The sequence below is a fragment of the Procambarus clarkii genome, chromosome 48, assembly GCF_040958095.1.
Source record: "Procambarus clarkii isolate CNS0578487 chromosome 48, FALCON_Pclarkii_2.0, whole genome shotgun sequence".
Lineage (NCBI taxonomy): Eukaryota > Metazoa > Arthropoda > Malacostraca > Decapoda > Cambaridae > Procambarus > Procambarus clarkii.
The window spans coordinates 11,019,257-11,042,025 of NC_091197.1; the positions used below are offsets into that span (position 1 = coordinate 11,019,257).

Here is a 22,769-nt window from a genome sequence, read left to right on the forward strand (position 1 = left end):
ACCTGGTCGAGGACCGGGCCGCGGGGACGCTAAGCCCCGAGATATCATCTCAAGATAACCCTCAAGAAGATATATCATGGAGATTGTTTTCCTTTCCTAATCATGCTCTACTGTCATGAAATACACTTCATGATAGCAAAAGCACCTGAGTGTATTATACAGAATCAGGTTATATACAGAATTAATATAACCAGGTTATAGTAATACTGAACTGTGTTATACGACGTCTGTATAAGTGATCATACGAGGTTTGTATAAGTGATCATACGAGGTTTGTATAAGTGATCATACGAGGTTTGTATAAGTGATCATACGAGGTCTGTATAAGTGATCATACGAGGTCTGTATAAGTGATCATACGAGGTCTGTATAAGTGATCATACGAGGTCTGTATAAGTGATCATACGAGGTCTGTATAAGTGATCATACATGGTCTGTATAAGTGATCATACATGGTCTGTATAAGTGATCATACATGGTCTGTATAAGTGATCATACAAGGTCTGTATAAGTGATCATACAAGGTCTGTATAAGTGATCATACGAGACCAGGTACTTTCATACCTGTCTGTTCTCCTTCGGTGATTTCTACCGTAATTCCCAACCTTTCCTAGTCTTCATATTTTGTGTCAGTCTACCTGTCTACCACCTATCTACTACATGTATACTACCTGTCTACCGCCTATATCTACCACTTGACTATAGGCACAACTCGAGCAAGTCTGGTCACGCGCTTCATTAGCCACGTGTTAAATAGGCCGAATTTGGCCCGGTTAATCTCGTGGTTTAATGTATTCATCTGAGGCCGGAGGGGCCAGATATATGGCCGGATCCCTGAGGTTTATGTGTCGGGAGGGAGAGGGAGGGAGGGAGAGAGAGAGAGAGAGAGAGAGAGAGAGAGAGAGAGAGAGAGAGAGAGAGAGAGAGAGAGAGAGAGAGAGAGAGAGAAGGAGGGAGAGAGACGGGAGCCGCCAATGGAACTAGTGTAAGAAGGTAACGAAAGGGAAACTCTCTCTCTCTCTCTCTCTCTCTCTCTCTCTCTCTCTCTCTCTCTCTCTCTCTCTCTCTCTCTCTCTCTCTCTCTCTCTCTCTCTCTCTCCCTCCCTCCCTCCCTCCCTACCTGTGCAGGTAGGGAAGTAGGGAGGGAGGTAGGGAGGTAGGAAGGTGAGAGACAGGGTGTGACTCAGGAGGAAGGATGGAGGAAAGACCTCTCAGGGGGGGGGGGGGGTTGTGAGAAAGAATTGGTAAGGGAGTGAGAGACAGTTTCTGGTCATTCGCTCGTTATCGAGGGGACCCGGGTTCAATCCCCGGCCAGGACAGAAACGAAAGCGTTCCCTTTCACCTAATGCCTCTGCTCACCTAGCAGTCAAACTAACAGTTAGAGCAGTTAAACTTCAACCACATTGGCGCAGCTGTTGTGGATTGCATCCTGGTTAGTGTCGGTAGTTTGGCCTAATGGATAAGTCTAAAGTTCAGTCTTCCTGTCCCCGATAACGAGAATTGAATACATCTCTAGTATTGGTAACGAAGAATTACTAACGGATGTGTAACGTTAGTTTACGTGTTCGTTGTTTTGGGTCATACGACACTAAGAGTTTAGTGGATTTTGATATTGATTTAATATAGTGTTGGTTATGATAGTAGCTGAGACGAAGCCTTGAGAGCTTGAGCAAGGCCGGGGGTAAAGAGCTCGGATGCGGGGTGAGAGTCATAATGCGAATGAGTCCAGAGTCCAGAGTCTGAATGAGAGCGGGTTATATTAAAGTTCTAAGCTTAGAGCTGAATTCAATTACTTCTGTGTTTGGACTTGTGTACACTGCTCCAAATGTTAACTTTTGTGCCCGAGCCCTATATTATGAACTGGGAATATATATATATATATATATATATATATATATATATATATATATATATATATATATATATATATATATATATATATATATATATATATATATATATATATATATATATATTCTCCACAAGTTTCTATAGTTTGCATAACGTTCGAACACGATGGCTTCTGGTGTTAGTAAGCTTCTATAACAGCACCTTTCTGATTTGTCCTACTGTTGTGGTTAGCAGTGTAGTTGGGGTAGTTATATAGTTGGGTAAATTCATCCTTTAATCATGTCTCGTTTAACACAACGAATGAAAATCTATAGTTTGCCGCCTGCAGTTAGGCATTAACATCACTATGATGCCTGTTTATGAGACCTTACATGTAAGTTAATTAGTGATACATTATGGTGATTTGCACATAAATTGCTAGCAAATTTTGCTGTGTAACACTTGCAGATATAGTTAATAAAGAGCGAATTATCATAGAGACAACATAAGGGGTTTAATTCAGGGTCTTTGCTTGACTGCATTCAGAAAGCTGACTGGAGTGAGAAATAAACTTATCTCTAAAAAAATACACTTTACAAACATAATAGTTAATTAATAATGTAAGTAACATAAGAGGACGGGAAATAACACTTAATAGTAAAAAGTAACTGGACAATAAAAACATATAATGCTACTTAAAATATATTTTATAAGTCATTGTTTCGGGGGGACAGGAAGCCAGCGTCTATTCAAACAAACGCTGGTAACACGTATTCATACACACGCTGGTAACACGTATTCATACACACGCTGGTAGCACGTATTCATACACACGCTGGTAACACGTATTCATACACACGCTGTTAACATTGTATTAACAAAGCTGTAACAATAGTAACATTGTGAGAGAGAGAGAGAGAGAGAGAGAGAAGATTAAGCCACCCAAAAGGTGGCTTGGGCATGAATAGCCCATAAGTGGTGGCCCTTTTGAGCCATTTTCAGTATCAATAGATGATACTGGAGATCTGTGGAGGTGCGACTGCACCCTGCGTGACGGGAGATGTCTCCCGTGAGTAACATTGTGTTAACTAAGCTGTAACAATAGTAACATTGTGTTAACTAAGCTGTGGCGCGGGTCAAGTTGTTCTGAGAGACCATGTAGGGAAAATTTCTGTTTTTCTTAAGATTTTCCTCATTTGATATTTCAAGTGTTCGTGTGCTTATTGTCTTGGTTTTGTCTTACCTTATCTTCAACATGACATTGGGTGATCTTTCTGTGGTTTGGCTTCCGGACTTGACGTGGACGGCGGAAGAGTTTCGGTCTTTTCCTGGTCAAGCTCTTGTTGACTTGACTTGTACACCTTGTGAATCAAAGAGACTGAGCGCGGATGGCTGCATTCACGCCAGAGAGACTGGCCCCCAGTGAGCGCAGATGGCAGCCCATCACCCCAGAGAGGCTGACCCCCAGTGAGCGCAGATGGCAGCCCATCACGCCACAGAGGCTGGCCCCCAGTGAGCGCGGACGGCAGCCCATCACGCCAGAGAGACTGGCCCCCAGTGAGCGCAGATGGCAGCCCATCACGCCACAGAGGCTGGCCCCCAGTGAGCGCGGACGGCAGCCCATCACGCCACAGAGGCTGGCCCCCGGTGAGCGCGGACGGCAGCCCATCACCCCAGAGAGACTGGCCCCCAGTGAGCGCGGACGGCAGCCCATCACGCCAGAGAGACTGGCCCCCAGTGAGCGCAGATGGCAGCCCATCACGCCAGAGAGACTGGCCCCCAGTGAGCGCAGATGGCAGCCCATCACGCCACAGAGGCTGGCCCCCAGTGAGCGCGGACGGCAGCCCATCACGCCACAGAGGCTGGCCCCCGGTGAGCGCGGAGGGCAGCCCGTCAATAATCAAGGTGCCCCCGGAGGCGACGGAGAGGCCGCTGGCGCCTGCCGGAGCCTCGCCATTGTCCTGAGACTCTCCTACATAAACATGACGCTCCATTAACATGTCGCTAACTATTAACATGATAAATACTCAACCACCAGGGCCAGCCGACGCCTGCAGTGTGCGGGGCCAACATAGTGCTAAATGCGAAGGTACATAAGGCTCAATTTCTCAACGAGCGGCAGTGAATCAGGATCTTGTTGCTTCGGGGGCTATGTCGGTGGTATATGTTGCCTGCTCGGAATGAATTGACATGGTCAACTTTATAAATGTCGGAATGAAGCGGAAAATCAATTGTTGCATGATTAAAACATCTGCGCTTCCAACATCTGTGGTCACAGGGGGTTAAGTCATCTATACTTGCATCAGTAAGACACCTGCGCTTCCATGGTTAAGACATCTGTGGTCACAGGGGGGTTAAGTCATCTATACTTGCATGAGTAAGACACCTGCGCTTCCATGGTCAAGACATCTGTGGTCACAGGGGGGTTAAGTCATCTATACTTGCATGAGTAAGACACCTGCGCTTCCATGGTCAAGACATTTGTGGTCACAGGGGGGTTAAGTCATCTATACTTGCATGAGTAAGACACCTGCGCTTCCATGGTCAAGACATCTGTGGTCACAGGGGGGTTAAGTCATCTATACTTGCATGAGTAAGACACCTGCGCTTCCATGGTCAAGACATCTGTGGTCACAGGGGGGTTAAGTCATCTATACTTGCATGAGTAAGACACCTGCGCTTCCATGGTCAAGACATCTGTGGTCACAGGGGGGTTAAGTCATCTATACTTGCATGAGTAAGACACCTGCGCTTCCATGGTCAAGACATTTGTGGTCACAGGGGGGTTAAGTCATCTATACTTGCATGAGTAAGACACCTGCGCTTCCATGGTCAAGACATCTGTGGTCACAGGGGGGTTAAGTCATCTATACTTGCATCAGTAAGACACCTGCGCTTCCATGGTCAAGACATTTGTGGTCACAGGGGGGTTAAGTCATCTATACTTGCATGAGTAAGACACCTGCGCTTCCATGGTCAAGACATCTGTGGTCACAGGGGGGTTAAGTCATCTATACTTGCATGAGTAAGACACCTGCGCTTCCATGGTCAAGACATTTGTGGTCACAGGGGGGTTAAGTCATCTATACTTGCATGAGTAAGACACCTGCGCTTCCATGGTTAAGACATCTGTGGTCACAGGGGGGTTAAGTCATCTATACTTGCATGAGTAAGACACCTGCGCTTCCATGGTCAAGACATCTGTGGTCACAGGGGGGTTAAGTCATCTATACTTGCATCAGTAAGACACCTGCGCTTCCATGGTCAAGACATCTGTGGTCACAGGGGGGTTAAGTCATCTATACTTGCATGAGTAAGACACCTGCGCTTCCATGGTCAAGACATCTGTGGTCACAGGGGGGTTAAGTCATCTATACTTGCATGAGTAAGACACCTGCGCTTCCATGGTCAAGACATTTGTGGTCACAGGGGGGTTAAGTCATCTATACTTGCATGAGTAAGACACCTGCGCTTCCATGGTCAAGACATTTGTGGTCACAGGGGGGTTAAGTCATCTATACTTGCATCAGTAAGACACCTGCGCTTCCATGGTCAAGACATCTGTGGTCACAGGGGGGTTAAGTCATCTATACTTGCATCAGTAAGACACCTGCGCTTCCATGGTCAAGACATTTGTGGTCACAGGGGGGTTAAGTCATCTATACTTGCATGATTAAGACACCTGCGCTTCCATGGCCAAGATATCTACGTTTGCATGGCCAAGACACCTTTATTTCTTGGATTTCTTTCATTCTATGAGGGCGGATCTCATAGAAACCTTCAAAAGACTAAACAATTTGGACGATGTCGATCCGGACACTTTCTTCTACAGGTCAGATGTAACACGAACGAGAAGCAACGGGTTCAAGCTCAACAAGCCACAATATAGGACAGAAAACAGGAGATGTTTTTTCACCCATAGTAAACCCATGGAACCGCCTACCCGCCGAAGTCGTAAACGCCAAAATTCTGCTGGGTTTTAAAATACAGATAGAACAGATCATCAGGGCAAATGGGGGGGGGACCTCTGACAAGTCGCCAGCTTCCTGTCCTCGTCGAGGCCACTATTATTAGTGGCCCTCAGGAAAATTCAGGTAAATTTCGTGGGCAAGACACCTGTGCTCACATAGACAACGCACCTGCGCATACATGGTCAAGACACCTGTACTTACGACGGTGGGATGATGGGGAAATAGCCTCGGCTACCATCATCTTTTGTCCGGTCGTGATGTACACTAGTTGCATAGTGCTCCTGGCAGTATGGGTTCGAGTCCCTTCTGGATCGCCACACTGAGGCGCTGAAACAAAATACTGGCAGCTCTTGGATCCCTGGTGACGTCAATGAGCTTGGAGCCCAATTCCTTGAGAAATCCCAAGGCACTCTTGCCCCAGGGGCCATGCGTCTCAGACGCTATGGGAACAAAGATGTGTTGACCTTACAATCGTCTGTATTTGACTGATTTTGCTATTTCCCTGTGGTTGGCCGCCCCACTTGCTTGATCAACATCGAAGTGTACATAGGTATCAGCCAGTGTGGATACACACGTATAGTCCCACACCAAGTGCTTGCCCCTTTTCCAGGAGTATATGGTGATGCCATCAGGGCGAAGTGCGGAGAAATCCGGGTTTTGGTCTCCTAGGATGCGAGGTTCTCTCTCCGATGGGCACTGAGCAGAGACGAGGCTCCTCTTGATGATGTCATTGACCTCGTTGTGTCTCGCATGCCAGCCCTTTGTGCTTCCGCAATGCAGCCCATACAGTCCATACTGGTCTGCTTCCACCCTGTTGCAAATACACTTGTATTCAGTGTGAATTAGAGCACCAAGGCGGAGGGCCACTGCTACACGAAGGGATTCTGGATCTAGGCGCGTGCCCATTGCTGACATGGGTACTGCCAGGAGGAAGTCTCCTGCATGGGGGGGGGGCACGCACTGCTCTGAGGCGGGATTTCTCCTTATTTTATTTTATTTTTATTTATGCATATACAAGAATGTACATAAGGAATGTGAGGATACAAATATGGTAATTACAGTCTTGTAAAGCCACTAGCACGCGCAGCGTTTCGGGCAGGTCCTTAATCAAAGAAAATTTTAAGGAGGTAAATACTTGCAGTGTAGTTGCAGCTCTGAGCATGGCATCAGCTATGCTATGCGTACTAGTGGCTTTTGGTATTGTATGTACTACCTCTATCTTTAAATCAAATTTAAATGATAAGTATTATTATTATAAAAGTCTAAATATAATAGTTAGCCATAAGTAATATATGTTACAGAAAACTATTCGCAACACTAACTGAAATAAAATTATTTGGGCTACAGTATACGCATTAATAATAATAATTCATTGTGTCGGGGGACAGGAAGCCAGGGTGTTTTCATACAAGTTAGGCTTATATCGAGGTCCCGCCCCCCCCCTAGGTCGAATTACTGACCCCGCCCAGGAGGCAACCCCACAACAAACTGACTTAACTCCTGAGTACCTACTTACTGCTAGGTGAACAGAGGCATAAGGTGATAGGAAACGCGCCCGACCATTTCCGTCCAGCCAAGGATTCGAACCTGGAATTCTTGATTGTGCGTCGAGAATGAAACCGACAGTAATACCGGGACTCCATAATATATTAATTAAGCATGGGGTGAACAGTCACCCACATGATGGGTATGGGGTGAAGTCACCCACATGATGGGTATGGGGTGCACTGTCACCCGCATGATGGGTATGGGGTGCACTGTCACCCGCATGATGGGTATGGGGTGCACTGTCACCCACGTGATGGGTATGGGGTGCACTGTCACCCGCATGATGGGTATGGGGTGCACTGTCACCCACGTGATGGGTATGGGGTGCACTGTCACCCGCATGATGGGTATGGGGTGCACTGACACCCGCATGATGGGTATGGGGTGCACTGTCACCCGCATGATGGGTATGGGGTGCACTGTCACCCACGTGATGGGTATGGGGTGCACTGTCACCCGCATGATGGGTATGGGGTGCATTGTCACCCGCATAATGGGTATGGGGTGCACTGTCACACACATGATGGGTATGGGGTGCACTGTCACACACATGATGGGTATGGGGTGCACTGTCACCCACGTGATGGGTATGGGGTGCACTGTCACCCGCATGATGGGTATGGGGTGCACTGTCACCCGCATGATGGGTATGGGGTGCACTACCACCCGCATGATGGGTATGGGGTGCACTACCACCCACATAATGGGTATGGGGTGCACTACCACCCACATAATGGGTATGGGGTGCACTACCACCCACATAATGGGTATGTGGTGCACTACCACCCACATAATGGGTATAAGGGTGTAGTGCTTGGCGGGGAGTGACTTGAACCAGCTTGATCACTGGTTCAAGTCACCTCATTGTTCCAGTTGATTTTCTCATTGATATATTGTATATATATCATGTTAGGGTGCTTTCTTTGTTTATACAATATTGTATGATAATCATAAAATAAAACAATCATAAAATCTTTAATTAGCAGATAATTTGCACTTTATTGTATTTACTTCAGCACCACTATAACACTAAAGTAGTAGAGCATAAACCTTAAAGATAAATTGGTAAAAAAAAATATAATATAACCATAGTAAAATATAGGTTGCTAATAAGAAATCATTTCACTACAATATATTTTAAATATAATTACTAGCCATAGACTCTCATTGTTGTACATATTGAAGGGCGGATCTCATTGAAACTTTTAAAATAAACTTTAAAAAAAAAAAAAAAAAAAAAATATACTGAACAAGTTGGAGGATGTTCATCTGAACAATTTCTTCAAACGATCAAATGTATCAGTTAAAGCAAGTGTATCAAGCAACTTATACTATTTCAGTTTACAATTGGTATTGTATAATTTACAACTCAGTACTGTTAACTTTGTGTGTCATTCTCATTAAATGAAGGTAACATTATTATGATTACAGGGTATTCACAAACTTTACTAAAATGTTAATAAATATTTACAGATGCATATTGGTCTTACATATACAATGCTTTACTTTAGATTCATTTAAAGACTTTTAGATACATTTCCTGAAGCAAATCAAACAATATTCCAGTTAGTTTTAGGACAATTCAGGTTGTTTTAACACAAGAGCCTCAGAACACTACAGTGCTAAGACTTATAAGACATCTGTCCCTATACAAATGAATCTCTAGCTGTCACTGTGTTCAACTAAGAGACTAATCATTTGTAAACTTCATTACAGTATGTGATAAACTTTAACCTAACACTCTTTAACAGTCTCACTTGACCCAACAATATAATCCCAAGTCCTGACACTTTTGCCTTGGCATTAATCAATAAACCCTGACCTCTTTGCTTGACATAATCAGTAAACCCTGACCTTTCTTATCCTGATCTAACTCTTTATCCTGTCCTAACTATCTCATCATGAGCTAATTTTTGTATCACAGCATGATAACTCTCTATTCAGGGCTTATCACTAATCACTGATAGGTATGTTTTCTTTTTTAATATCTTCAAGAGTATTAAAAACAGCTTTCAGAGGCTGGAATAACTTGCAGGAAGATTATCATCTCTATCATGGATTCAAATTGCTTGCAAGGCTTCAGAAAATTTAATAAAATCTATTTGGTAATGGAAGGGTTTTTGGCTCTTCTGTATTGTAAAACATAACACATTTTGCACATTTTCAAGTAATGTGCCAAAAATGTGTTATGTGATAAAATGTGTTAAAACCACTCGTCTGCCCATTCACCCAACCACTAGCCAACACATTTATTTATATATTTATTTATTAATTTATTTATTTATAATTTATTTATTTATTTAGTTATATACAAGAAGGTATAGTGGGTTAATGAGAGTTCATAGCATTAATGTTTTTACATTCTTGTAAAGCCACTAACACGCATAGCATTTCGGGCAGAAACCATTCACCCAACCACTAGCCAACCCATTCATCCAACACTCAACCATCCACGAACAGTAACAACTAGGAGGATGGGGAGCAAACTATTACTGAGCCTCATCACAATGCTGCCAGAATATGAATTAGGCTAACAAGAATGCTTTGTACCAAACAGGTATGGAAACGTCATCAGCATTAATGATGATATGCTCACCACTGACACTAAAGGCTAATTTATAAGAGAAGCCTATGTAATAGTTTCTCTAAAGTCTTAATTATAATATACAGTATATAAGTAAATCATTATGTTATAAAATATATGTTTTGTTTATATTGTTAGAAAAAAAGCATGCAAATAGTACAACTAACATTTTAGTAATAAATTATAACATATAGTGTCCTATTCAGGTATTTAATTAAAATGGAGCTAAATGCCATGGATAACTTTTTTTTTTTTTTACTGCTATCATTTCTGTATATTTGTCTTTGTATACTGTATTACAAATACTGTACTGAATCAAAAATACTGTATCATCAAAAATGGATTTATGACAATCATTTTATTTTGTGATGGCCACTAAAAAAGTTATAATAAATCAGTAACTTTAAAAATATTTTATTAAATGCAAGTTGATCATAAATAATATAAAAACTAAATTTAAATAGCTTAACAATTTGGTTATTTTGCAAATACAGTATACAGTACCTTAGTACTTTGGATTCCAGTAACCTGAATCTTCGAGGAATCTAAATGAATTGACATGCGAGTAGTTCACTTAAAGGCCCTTTTAACCCAAATGAGTTAAATGAAAAACGTGAATATATTTGAGTTCACGTTTTTGACTGCTCAACTCAAATAAAAATTTGAATTACTGAGAACAAATCCACAAGGGTTAGAACCTACGTCTGGGATGATCCCAGACGCGCCTTAGTTGATTGTGCCACAACATGGTCAAAGGAATTGCAATTGGGAGTGCTACTGCCTTCACATGGATCCTGCAGCCTCTCCCAGACACAAACCGTTCATTTGATGTATCATGCTATTGTGATTTCTGTGTGTTTTGAAGTAAGGGTGAAGAGGTAGAACAGCTTGTTGACAGAGCCCGGGTGCATGGGGGAATTGTGTAAAACCCTGGTTTGTGTCTCGGAGAGGCTGCGGGATCCGTGTGAGGACAGTAGCATTTATGGTTGTTATTCTTTTGACCATTTCATGGCGCAATCCACCAAGGCATGTCCGGGATCATCCCGGATATAGATTCGAACACTTATCACGACCATTGTGGATTTGTTTATTTGATGTATCACGCTATTGTGATTTCTGTGTGTATTGAGTTACTGAGGTTTTTGGTCAACAGGAAACCCAAGTAAATTGGAGTTCAAATTTGTTACTGCTCAACTCAAACAAAATTTTGAGTTGCTGAGATTTCTGGCAAATAAAAATCCTGAATTTTTTAATTTTTGGTCTTTCCAGGTAAAAATTTGACTAACTCACAGGGGAAGTGGTGCCTCCCCCATATGATTCAGATTAGTGAGTGTAGACAGTATTTGCAAATATTAACTTCAGTTTACCAGAATCAAATTTGGCCCTGGATTTTTTGTCATTGTGTGACTTAAACCTATGAAATAATTTTTACGACTTTGAGTATTACTGCAAGTTTGATGCCTCACACAAACCTATGAAATCATTTTTACGACTTTGAGTATTACTGCAAGCTTGATGCCAAGCTTGTCTTTCATAGTTCCTTCATTCAGAACTAATTAAAGCTTGCAACCCAAGTTGTTGTGTGGATTATGTAAGTTATCAAATATAATTCTGACTGTTTGTAGAACGTAATATCAAACCTATCTAGCCTCAAGGCCATTAGAATGGTGACTCAGGTAAATAGGCAAATTGTTACTTGAAATATTCAAACAAAATTGCTGTTTTGTCACTAATTTATAAATTCACCAGTGTTAGCATAGTTCAATACTGTACAGGCCTTAATTTAACAAACCCAGTTCCAGTTTATGTCTTAAATTACGACAGGATAATCTGCATGTAACTATTTTTTACCAAAAAGAAATGCTCCACAATTGACTCTGTGAACATTAAAAGGTCTTGAAGGGAAGACCTGGTCAAACTTCAATTCATTTGAATTGCTGACAATTAACAATTCTCCAGATAAAATATGAAATATGTCTGTACAATTGTATTCTCCTGGAACATTGAAGGCATGCCTTTGTTCTTGCATACTGCAGCTATTGCTTTTATAGCAGCTGTAGGGTACAGAACTGGTATTAGAGAGTAATAGTAGTACTGCAGTATAGTGTTACAGAAGGGGAAGGACATGTAATAGCGGTCATTATGCAATGGCATGTGAAGCTAGGGTAATGGGTGTTGCAGGAGCAGGTGAAGGTAATTTAATGGGTGGAGCAACAGCAGCAGGTGAAGCCGGTGTAGTGGATGTTGCAGCAGCAGGAGATGCTAGTGTAATGGGTGTCTTGTTCCAGTAGCAGCAGCAGCTGCTACAGAACGGCAAAGCTAGTGTGACGAGTTTAGAAACAGCAGGTGAAGCTAGTATGGTGGTGTGATAAGAGCTGATGTACTGTAATAGATGGAGCAGAAGCCAATGCAGTAGCCGTGATGGATTTAACAGAAGCAAGTGAATTTAGTGTAATGGGTGAAGCAGAAGCAGGTTATGCTAGTGTGGTGTCTATATGAGGGAACAGTTGTACTGTACTATAATGGGTGTATCGGTAACAGATGATAACTGTTGTAATAGGTGTAACAGCAACATATGAAGTGTGATTGGTGTAGCAGCAGTAAGTGAAAATAGTGTGATGGTGTAGTATCAGCAGCATCACTAAGTGTGCAAATTTGTGCTGTGTTGGAGCAGCAGAATTAGTGCCATCACATGCCCTACGCATCCTGGCTAGTTCTATATGATGGGGTGTTGGCGACATCGGAGCCTGTGGCGATCTCTTCCTCCGTGGTGCCCCTCACAGCTGTGGGTCCTGACAAGTGGAAACAATATTAGTCAAGGACTGGATAGATGATGCTATGATACTGCATGTGTATGATGAGAGTCTGTGTTCATGCTAGGAGGAACAGTTTTAAATTTATGTACCTCCCTGAACAATAGTTCAAAAACTCCCTCATAATGTTAGACTCAAATATTTATTGTTTAAAATTGTATTTCACTATTTTAACAAAGAAAAGATATAATTACATTATTAAATATATATTCTTTGTTGGTTAAAAAGTATTTTAAAAGGAAAATAGATGTATTAAAAAATTTTCTTTGATACATTATGTATGAATGAATGCAAAGGCTGAAAAAATAACTAATCTTAATGTAACAATGCTCAGGTCAAGGCGATCCATTTAAAGTTGTAGTAAATATTATAGTTGCATTAAATTTTAATTTGTTAAGATGCCTAAATAATTTAGTAAGTACTGTAATTTCATCAATACAACTGGTTCACTATTAAAATCTGACTATTTTTTGCATAGACATAAAATAAAAATAATACTGTGGCTGTTAGGCAGAACAGACCTTACCAACTAGGACTAATAGCTTGGTTCTAGCTACTGTATACACTATATTTATTACCAATCAGTTCTTCAGGAATTATCTCTGCTGTTCATTGACAAAAGTATACTTTCCGCTTTCCGCAAGAGGGCTTGATACATATGGCCGAGACACTCACCGTGGGAAGGCAGTGTAGGAGGGCAGGAGGCACAGCTTGTCTTGTGGGCTGCGCCTTGCACTGTAGCCAATAAGCACACCTAGCCTATAAACTAAGAGCAGTGCTAACAATGCCACATCAAAGGATATGGCAAAACTTGCATATATTAATACAGCCAAAACAAAAGTAGGAGATGCTCTTTCTTTTGTGGAAGATGTGTAAAACTTAGTGTTAATATTGCCAGCCAAGGAAATGCCATTGTCAGCATTGACAGGCACTCATTTTTATAATTGATATACCGTACAGTATTCTACTAAAGGTTATGCTTGTTAATACAGAAGACAGGAAGGTAGCAGGATTAATGTGCATTTGATATATGAGATAAACATGTAGTTACAGATAGAACTAAATAAATAAAATGCCAGTTGTTTAGTAGACTCAACACTATGATTGTGATGCTTGAAAAAGGTAACCTAGTAAAGTGTTAAACAGATAGACTAAAGTTTAGCTTTATCGTGATATAATAATTTGAAATTGATATAAAGTACTGATTTATCATGATACATGATTTTTTAGTTTTTTAGTTTAGTTCATTTATTATGCACCCCATACCCATCTTGTGGGCGGTAGTGGAAAGGGTTACAGAGGCACATAATGGGCTCAGGGACTGAACCCCACAATTCATTTAGCTAAGCAAGTTACAATCTTGATGAGCTAGTTACAAAATTCAATATAAGTCATCACATCAACAATGGGTTCGAGATCGACCTCAAGTACAGGTTCTAAATTAAGCAACTGACATATGTGGAGAGCTAGTGTCAAAATTTATATGTTTGTCCTGCACACCGCCCCCCATCCAGTGGGCAGCGGTGGATAGGTTACAATCACTTAGTTACTACCTACAGTTAGCAAACTGGGGATATTTGGCTAAAATTTCTGGTAGCAGATCATTTTGAATGAAATATTGATTTGCCTTGATATTTATCAAGGCAAAACTTGGGACCCTCGACAATCTGTCGGCTTCTTGTCCTTGTCGAGGCCACCAGAGTTAGTGGCCCCTCAGGTAAATCAGGTAAAATCAAGTACTGTATACTATAATGAAGGCTGCAGCTGTGAGGAAAGTCATACTGTGAAATTTATCTATTTAAAGTGGTTCTGCAGTACAGGTATTTTCAATGATTACTTTATAATGGTGTAGGTGTGACACACAAGAAATATATGTTTGTATTAAAAAAAGAAAGAGATATAAGGGATTTTGAAAAAAGGTGTATTCTGATTTTCAATTGCATTTATTTTAATTCCTTTCTCTATTATGGTATATGATACAAATAAATTCATCACAAAACATTATAATATACAAAATAGGCAACAATGGAGTGCAGGTAAATTTCAGCATGGTGGTCACATTATGACAACTCTGAGTGGGAAGCCTATTATTAATGGCAGCATACATAAGCAAATGTGACAAAATATATTGATACCTTATTGTATGTTCAGTAGTTTCCAACATCCCAACCCACAGGAGCAGTGTACCAGTGAACACATGCTTCCTCCCCATCATAGGCAAAAACATCTCTTATCATGAACCAAAATTTTAAATACTTCATTTGCTGGTCAGAACACAGAAAATTCCAAAATAAAATATACTGTACATCTGAATCATGATATTCACATTGCTGTTTATAATGTGTTGTAAAGCTGTCAGTCTTTAAGTCCAGAGAATTGAATACTTGACATCATACAAATACAAAATGTTAAACCACTTGAAGACTATGAATTATAACGTAACTATGTATCGGAGGAATTAAATATATACTAAAGTTATTAACAAGCTAAAAATAATCTAATAACAAAGGTTCTTGCTAAATAAATATAAACTTTTTAACATACTCTTGGAGGAATTTTGAGTAGGACTTTCTACAAAAATTCAATGGTCTACAGCAGCTAAACCTACACATAATATGGATAGCATTTTATAATCCTGAAGATACCAGAGGGCAGACCCAAACTTCGATAATATTTGCAATACTGCATCACCAAGAAAATAATGCCATGCAAAGGGATCTTAACATGTAATAGAAATATTACTTTGACTCTTACGCAACACTTAAGCAGGAAACATTCGTGATTCATTTTATTTTTCTGTTAATGTATTTTATTAGGCTGAACTTCAGTATATACACAATTACAAAAAGAATTTTGTTTATCAATAGCAACATGTATGACACACATTGTCTTGATATTTACCAGGATTATATCATAAATATATATTTATGAATAAACTGTGTACAGCATATAATGGATAAAGGAAAGACCTAGAGGCCAGCTCATTATAGGTCTACAAGGTAACCAACACATGCTTTACCAGAAGCAGTGTATAAAGCTCCAGATAGTGGCTCCATCCACACTCTCCACCTAGCAAACTTTAGGAATAATAGTTGTTTCATGTGCACAGTTTCTTAAATTATTGCAATGCTGTATTTAATAATAATAATATTAATTCATTGTGTCGGGGGACAGGCAGGTAGAGTGTATTCATACACGTTACGCATAAATAGAGATTTTCCCCGCCACCCCACCTCCAAGGTCGAATTACTGACCCTACCCAGGATGCAAACCCACAACAAGCTGTCTAACTCCTGATTACCTACTTTCTGCTAGGGGTGAACAGGAACAGTAGGTGATAGGAAATGTGCTCAACCATTTCTGTCCCGTCCAGGATTTATATTTCATCAGATTTTTGTCATGATTTCAGAGTGTAAATGTCTGATCTCTGAGTTCATATATATATAGGTGGTGTACTGACCATAAGAAGTAGCTGACTGTAAGCGTATTGCTGTAAGCTAAATGCTGCACTTATCGTCAAACTAGAAGTGAGATACATTTTGCAAGACATGTCATGTCCCATATGACTCATGCCTATTAAGGCAAGACAAACACATGATTATTTACAGATGTTTACCTAGAATTGATTAATACTGTACAGTATAGACCTTTTAGCTAGACATATACACACACTTTATTGCATAAATACTTAGAGATTCATTAGAAATAATTTTTGTGTGGATTTTAACATTGTTTGACTTTAAAAATACACATACATCATATGACAAAGATTATAAGGAAGACAGGGCACCATGAGCATAGTTCTCATCCTCTAACTCTGAAGTAATCACACAAACATGCATGCACGCAAGCACCCACACATGTGCTTGAACGATTATTACATACAGAGCTCTCAGGGAAATTGATGAGACAGACAAGGCTAGACTATTTATAATGAGTAGTGCAATACTCAAGCAAAGGAACATAGGTGGAAACAGAGTACCCAAAAGAGCCACACAAATATTAGAATGAATTTTTGTCTGTGTTAAAGTGTCGAGCAAATGTAATGCACTAAAAAATGAGGTGGTGGAGGCAGACTCTATACACATGCTGATGAATCTGTACACCAGTTGACAGTTGAGAGAGGGGACCAAAGAGCCAATGCTCAACACCTACAATCACAATTAGGTGAGGACACACCCTCATGGCTACTGGCTCTAAAGCATAAGAGCTACGAGTAGTGCCTGGACTCACTTGGATTGCCAAAACTAGGGGACAGAAGTAAAAGAGAGAACAGGATGACTAAGTAAAAAATTGTATTAGAAACTGACAATTATTTGCAGCAATATCATTAAATCTTCCCATCATAAAGCACATAAGAACACTTAAAAAGGGATAGAGGTTTGCCATTAGATTCACTTCAGAGTTATTGGCAATGGGATAATAGGATAAACTAAGAACAAAAGGTTACATTGCTTAAGGTGAGAAAAGGCAGAGGAATCATGATTGAAACTTACAAAATACCTTGCAGTATAGAGACAGCACTATCGCAAGTTAAATGAGACATCTTTTAAGGATTTAAAAGCCTCAAGGATTTTGGGTTTCAGGATGAAGATTAAGAATGTTATGAACCCCTGAAATAATGAAGATATAATAAATGAGGCAAGTTAAATTATGCCTACAAAAATAATGGTGCAATTGACAGGTACATTTATTCGTGCTACATAAATATACAGTACAGTATAATCATCTGTATAAAGTATTCACATAACTTAGGTTTGTATAACATTCAAACTAAAAAATGCATTTCAGTAAACAGTACAATATGCTATGTGTGTGTATTTACTACTATATTTGCACCTGCAGAATCGAGCTGTTAGCTCTTGTACCCTGCCTTTCTAACCAATCTATTTATTTTGCCTCTATTATGTCTGCTACATACAGTAGATTTCTCTCTAACACACGCACATCGTAGCAGCTGTCAAACTCCCAGGTACCTATTTACTGCTAGGTGTATAGGTGAATCAGGATGAAAGAAACTTGGCCCATTTGTTCCTGCCTCGGTCAGGAATCGAATCTGGGCCTTTAGGACTACGACCCCTGAGCGTTCTCCACTCAACAGCGAGTCCCCCGTGTGTGTGTTTAATTACCTAAGTGTAGTTACAGGATGGGAACTACGCCTGTGGTGTCCCATCTACCCAGCACTCTTTGTCATATAACACTTTGAAACTACCGACGGTTTTGGCCTCCACCACCTTCTCACCTAACTTGTTCCAACCGTCTACCACTGTTTGCGAAAGTGAACTTTCTTATATTTCTTCGGCATCTTTGTTTAGCTAGTTTAAATCTGACCTCTTGTTCTTGAAGTTCCTGGTCTCAGGAAATCTTCCCTATCAATTTTATCAATTCCTGTTACTATTTTGTACGTAGTGATCATATCACGTCCTTTTCTTCTGTCTTCTAATTTTGGCATATTTAATGCCTCTAACCTCTCTTCGTAGCTCTTGTCCTTCAGTTCTGGGAGTCACTTAGGAGCATGTCTTTGCACCTTTTCCAGTTTGTTGATGTGCTTCTTATGATATGGGCACCACACAACCGCTGCATATTCTAGCTTTGGCCTAACAAAAGTCGTGAACAATTTCTTTAGTATTTCACCATTCGTGTATTTAAAAGCAATTCTGAAGTTAGAAAGCGTAGCATAGGCTCCTCACACAGCGTTCTTTAAGTGGTCCTCAGGTGATACTTTTCTATCTAAAACCACCCCTAGATCTTTCTTTATCAGAATTCTTTAAAGATTTCTCACATAATTTATAGGTTGTGTGGGGTCTATGTTCCCCTATTCCACATTCCAAAACATGGCATTTATTCACATGAAATTCCATTTGCCAAGTGGTGCTCCATATACTTATTTTGTCCAGGTCTTCTTGAAGGGCATGACAATCATCTAAGTTTCTTATCTTTCCTATAATCTTAGCATCATCAGTAATCATGTTCATATAATTCTGATGTGTGTGTGTGTGATTTTGAAAGTGCATATTAATTTCCAGTGTATACAATTTGTAAACTCATCTTTTGCCTTGTGCATGTTCTTCATAGTCTACAAAATCATCTAAAATTCATTATACTCACGTGCCTCTGTATATTTTTTGTCCTATGAATATACAATATGTGAAATCGTATGTTACATTCTTGCAAAGCCACTAACATGCATAGAATAACAGTTGTGTTTGTAAACACAAACACAATTTTTTTTATAATGTGTGTAATGTAAAGCTGAGTTACATTTATATACTGTACAGGTACATCTTCTTTCAGGACATTTCAGAAGTTTTTAAATCTCTGTACAGTACAGTATATATAATCTTCACAAATTGGAATGTATTTTGTCAACATACAGAGGTATCGGTTTATATCTACATCTTTCTACACATTGTTAATCATTCTTTCATGCTATATTCACATGCAAACTTAAATACAATTATATATGCTTTTAATAAATGTGAATTCAGGCAGATGTTTCTAATTGCATTGAAAAATCCTATATTTCACCAGTGGTTTATAAAATGCTAATATATTTGCAATAAGCTATCACAGGAAAATATTTGTTTTGACAGTACAATACTGCATGGAAATGCACTTGTAAAGGAGAATAATTTTGTTTTAATCTGTCAAGTGTTTAGGTCAAGATTGGCTGCTAAGTGGAGGTAATAAAATCTTATGAAATGATATCTATTTAATGTACTATTTTAATACATTAATATATATCATGTTCCACAGTAAAATGGTGAGACAATCACTGTACAGCACATAATGTATTTTATATATAAATTGTCTAACTAATTTAGTTATCTGTACAACTATCACAGGAACAGTCATGTTTTAATTAGGGAGTCATTGCTACATATGCAGAAGAAATACTGTATGTTTAATAATAATTATATTTATATATATTTATATATAGCTATAATGCTATAACTATGTACAGTAACAATAGTAAAATCATCATGATCCACTTATGCAACATGAGAAAAATCATGCCAAGAACACTATACATTTTTTATTGGCATGCAAGAAGCAAATATACAATGGGGCATCAATGTAAGGGTGCTCAGAAATCACAGTGCTAGCATGCAGCTTCATCAACAGACTTGCAACTGGCTGAGAGCGAGGCACGGGTAGAATTGGTTCTGGGAGTTGAGGGGCGAGAGGAGCCAGGAGAGGAAGTATTGGATGCTGGTGCCTCAGGTTCAATCTGTGGTAATGTCTGCTTATCAAAAGAGTTGGTGGAGGACTTGGTGTCAAAAGAAGGATGCAACTGAGAGGGGCGACTGTAGGAGAGGGAGAGCTGCTTATGAATCCGGGAAGGAGGGATAGGGAACTGGTTTTGAGAATTTGATAGGGAGAGTCGGCTGTGGGGGTGGGAGAAGGAAAGCTGTTGGTTAGAGAGGGAAAACTCATCAGTGCTGGCAGAGTTTGAGAGAATCACGGAGCTGAAGTTATTCGTACCGCGGGGCTTGGCTGGTGGAGGAGTTCCACAGCATCCACACAGTCGTGCTCGTACAGCCTCAAGGATTTTGGGTTTCAGGATGAAGATTAAGAATATTATGAACCCCTGAAATAATGAAGTTATAAAATAATATCTTGAATCTTGGCAGTAACCTAAACTCAATCTAATATGGTACAATATTTAAAAATAAAAAAGTTTGCAGTAAGTAGGCATAATATTTATAATGAATTGAGAAAGATTGAAAACTTATTTGAAAACAGAAAAATGTTGATAATTTAAAGAATGGCAAGATATGTTACAATTACTATAAGAAATGCAAATGTTATAATGTAGAAAAATAATTTAATGTTTTGAAAACACTTGCCTGGAAGCAGTTGAAAACGTCAGAAATATACCAGACAGTGCTAGGCCCCAGTTGGAATGATATGATTTCTGCCAGCCAGCTGATACCCATCACTAAAAATAGCTGCAATGAAAAAATGAAAGTGAAAGGTGGATATAGCCATCAATATTTGATGGTGGGGGGGACGAGGGATAGTGGGGAGGACATGGGGATGGGGGAGTGGGAAATGGGGAGGATGAAGGAGTGGGGGATGGTGAGGGGGAGGGGGGGAGTGGTGGGGAGGATGAGAAGGCAGGAGAGTGGGGAATGGTGGGGAGGATGTGGGGACAGGGAAGGGTTGCTGTGGCTCAGCAACGTGCATGCATTACTGAGCCACAGCAACGCGTGGTCAGGTACAGCTAGTAAATAAATAAATAATTTTTTACTTAGGTAAAAGTACATAAATACATAATGAGTTACATGCAGAATGTTGGATTTCTAGATAACCTTTCATGACCTTTGTGGGATTGAAATTGTAATATGTAGCAGTTGTATGGTGCCCATATCTCAAGAAGCACATATGTAAACAGGAAAAAGTGCAACAACTTGCAAATAAATTCTTCTACACTGTACCGTTTAATTACGCTTACTTTTCTCTGTTAGATTAAGGATCTACCCAAAATGCCATGCACTTTAGTGGCTTTGCAAGAATGTAAGAGCACCAATGTTATGTACTCTCACAGCCCAGTGTACCTTCTTGTATAAATAAATTTATTTATGCAAGAATAAGTAAAGAGGTGTTAAATATACAAAAGATAGACGATAGAATAAAAAAAAGAGGTGATATGATCACTATTACAAAACAGTAACAGAAATCAATAAAATTGACAAAGAAGAATTCTTGAAAACTGCAACTCCAAAACAACAACTCCAAAAGCTAGGAAACAAAGCTGCCAAAAGAACATTAGGAGAGTTCACATCTGCATAGTGGTAGACGATTAATGGAACAAGTGAGAAGGTGGTGGAGGCCAAATGACATTTCAAAGCATCATATGAAAGAGTACAGGGAAGATGGGACAACACGAGCATGGCTCTCATCTTGAAACTACACTTAGGTACTTACACACAAAATAAATTAATTTTCAAAGCGCTATACGACAAAGATTACTAGGAAGCCGGGATACCACGAGCATAGTTCTCATCCTGTAATTAAAACTTAGGTCATTAAACACAGTCAGCAGTTACCTTGAAACAGAGTCTGAGCCTCTGCCTGGTCTGTTTCTGTACGGTGCCCTTGTGGCTCTGTTGGACGGTGACCAGGAGGGAGCGCACCGTGAGGATGAAGAACACCAAGTCTGCCACCAGCAGCACTGCAACGGGCCCAAAAAAGTAGGCCCACTTGGCTCCATTGTTATGGGTCACCGAGTCTGAGGAAGGATAGGAGGAGGATGAGACACCTATCTGTGTATAGCCAGGGGAGAAAACAGGCACATGTGTTTGACCAGTGGGGAGAAAAATGCCACGTGTATGTTGCTGGTTTACGAGCAATAATGTACTGTTCATGGCTTGGGGGAAGAGGTACATGTTCCTCCTGCCGGCCTCCAAGAGTAAGGTTGGCAGGAATGTATGTATGTCTTGGGGAAGGCATCGTATGTGTATGCCAGGGGAGAAAAGCAGGCACGAGTGTCTGCATATGGAAATACGGGTTTGTATGGGATGAGAACGTATATGATAAAGGATTTATTTGTGTATGGGAATGAGATTATTGTTTTACATGAAGTGCATTTGTAGTTGGGTGGGGAAGTGCTTTTGATGGATGGGTAGATGAGGGAGTATATTTGAAAAGAAACAGACTCGTGAATAGTCAGCATGAGTTGTTTTGTGTGGGGCATTTATGTATGGAACAGTTGTGATTTACTGGGGGGGGGGGGTGATTTATGTACAGTATTGTGTTTGGGGGGATTTTATAAATGATGGGGGAAAGCATTTAAGTATGGTCGGGATGTATAAGTGAGATAAGGACACCTAGAGGGAACACTTACCTATGGCTCGCACATCACTTATTTACAGTGGAAAACATGTATGGCTGGGCACGTTTCTAAGGAATTATTTAGTTTTGTATAGTGGAGGAGCACTTGTGTATGGCGAGAGGTAGTTAGTTGTTTGGCGGATGTCACAACTGTGCATGACAGAATTGAGCAACTGCTCATGTATA

At 40.2% G+C, this 22,769-nt stretch overlaps 2 protein-coding genes across 3 annotated transcripts in view; one reads left to right on the forward strand and one right to left on the reverse strand.

Moving 5' to 3' along the window:
* Positions 1 to 22,769, forward strand: part of LOC123764773 (multiple epidermal growth factor-like domains protein 6) — a 377,392-nt gene that overhangs the window by 62,321 nt on the left and 292,302 nt on the right. The window lies entirely within an intron of this gene.
* Positions 8,319 to 22,769, reverse strand: part of LOC123764774 (uncharacterized) — a 131,646-nt gene continuing 117,195 nt past the window's right edge. The window contains exons 13-16 of one of the 2 annotated variants that reach the window (XM_045752893.2): positions 21,800 to 21,981; positions 20,597 to 20,698; positions 20,232 to 20,337; positions 8,319 to 12,725 (exon numbers count right to left, since the gene is read on the reverse strand). In XM_045752893.2, coding sequence (XP_045608849.2) covers positions 12,631 to 12,725; positions 20,232 to 20,337; positions 20,597 to 20,698; positions 21,800 to 21,981 — 485 coding nt within the window. In that variant the 3' untranslated portion in view covers positions 8,319 to 12,630. Of the gene's footprint in view, positions 12,726 to 14,670; positions 20,338 to 20,596; positions 20,699 to 21,799; positions 21,982 to 22,769 lie in introns of those variants that run through there. The other variant, XM_045752892.2, reaches the window with a different exon arrangement.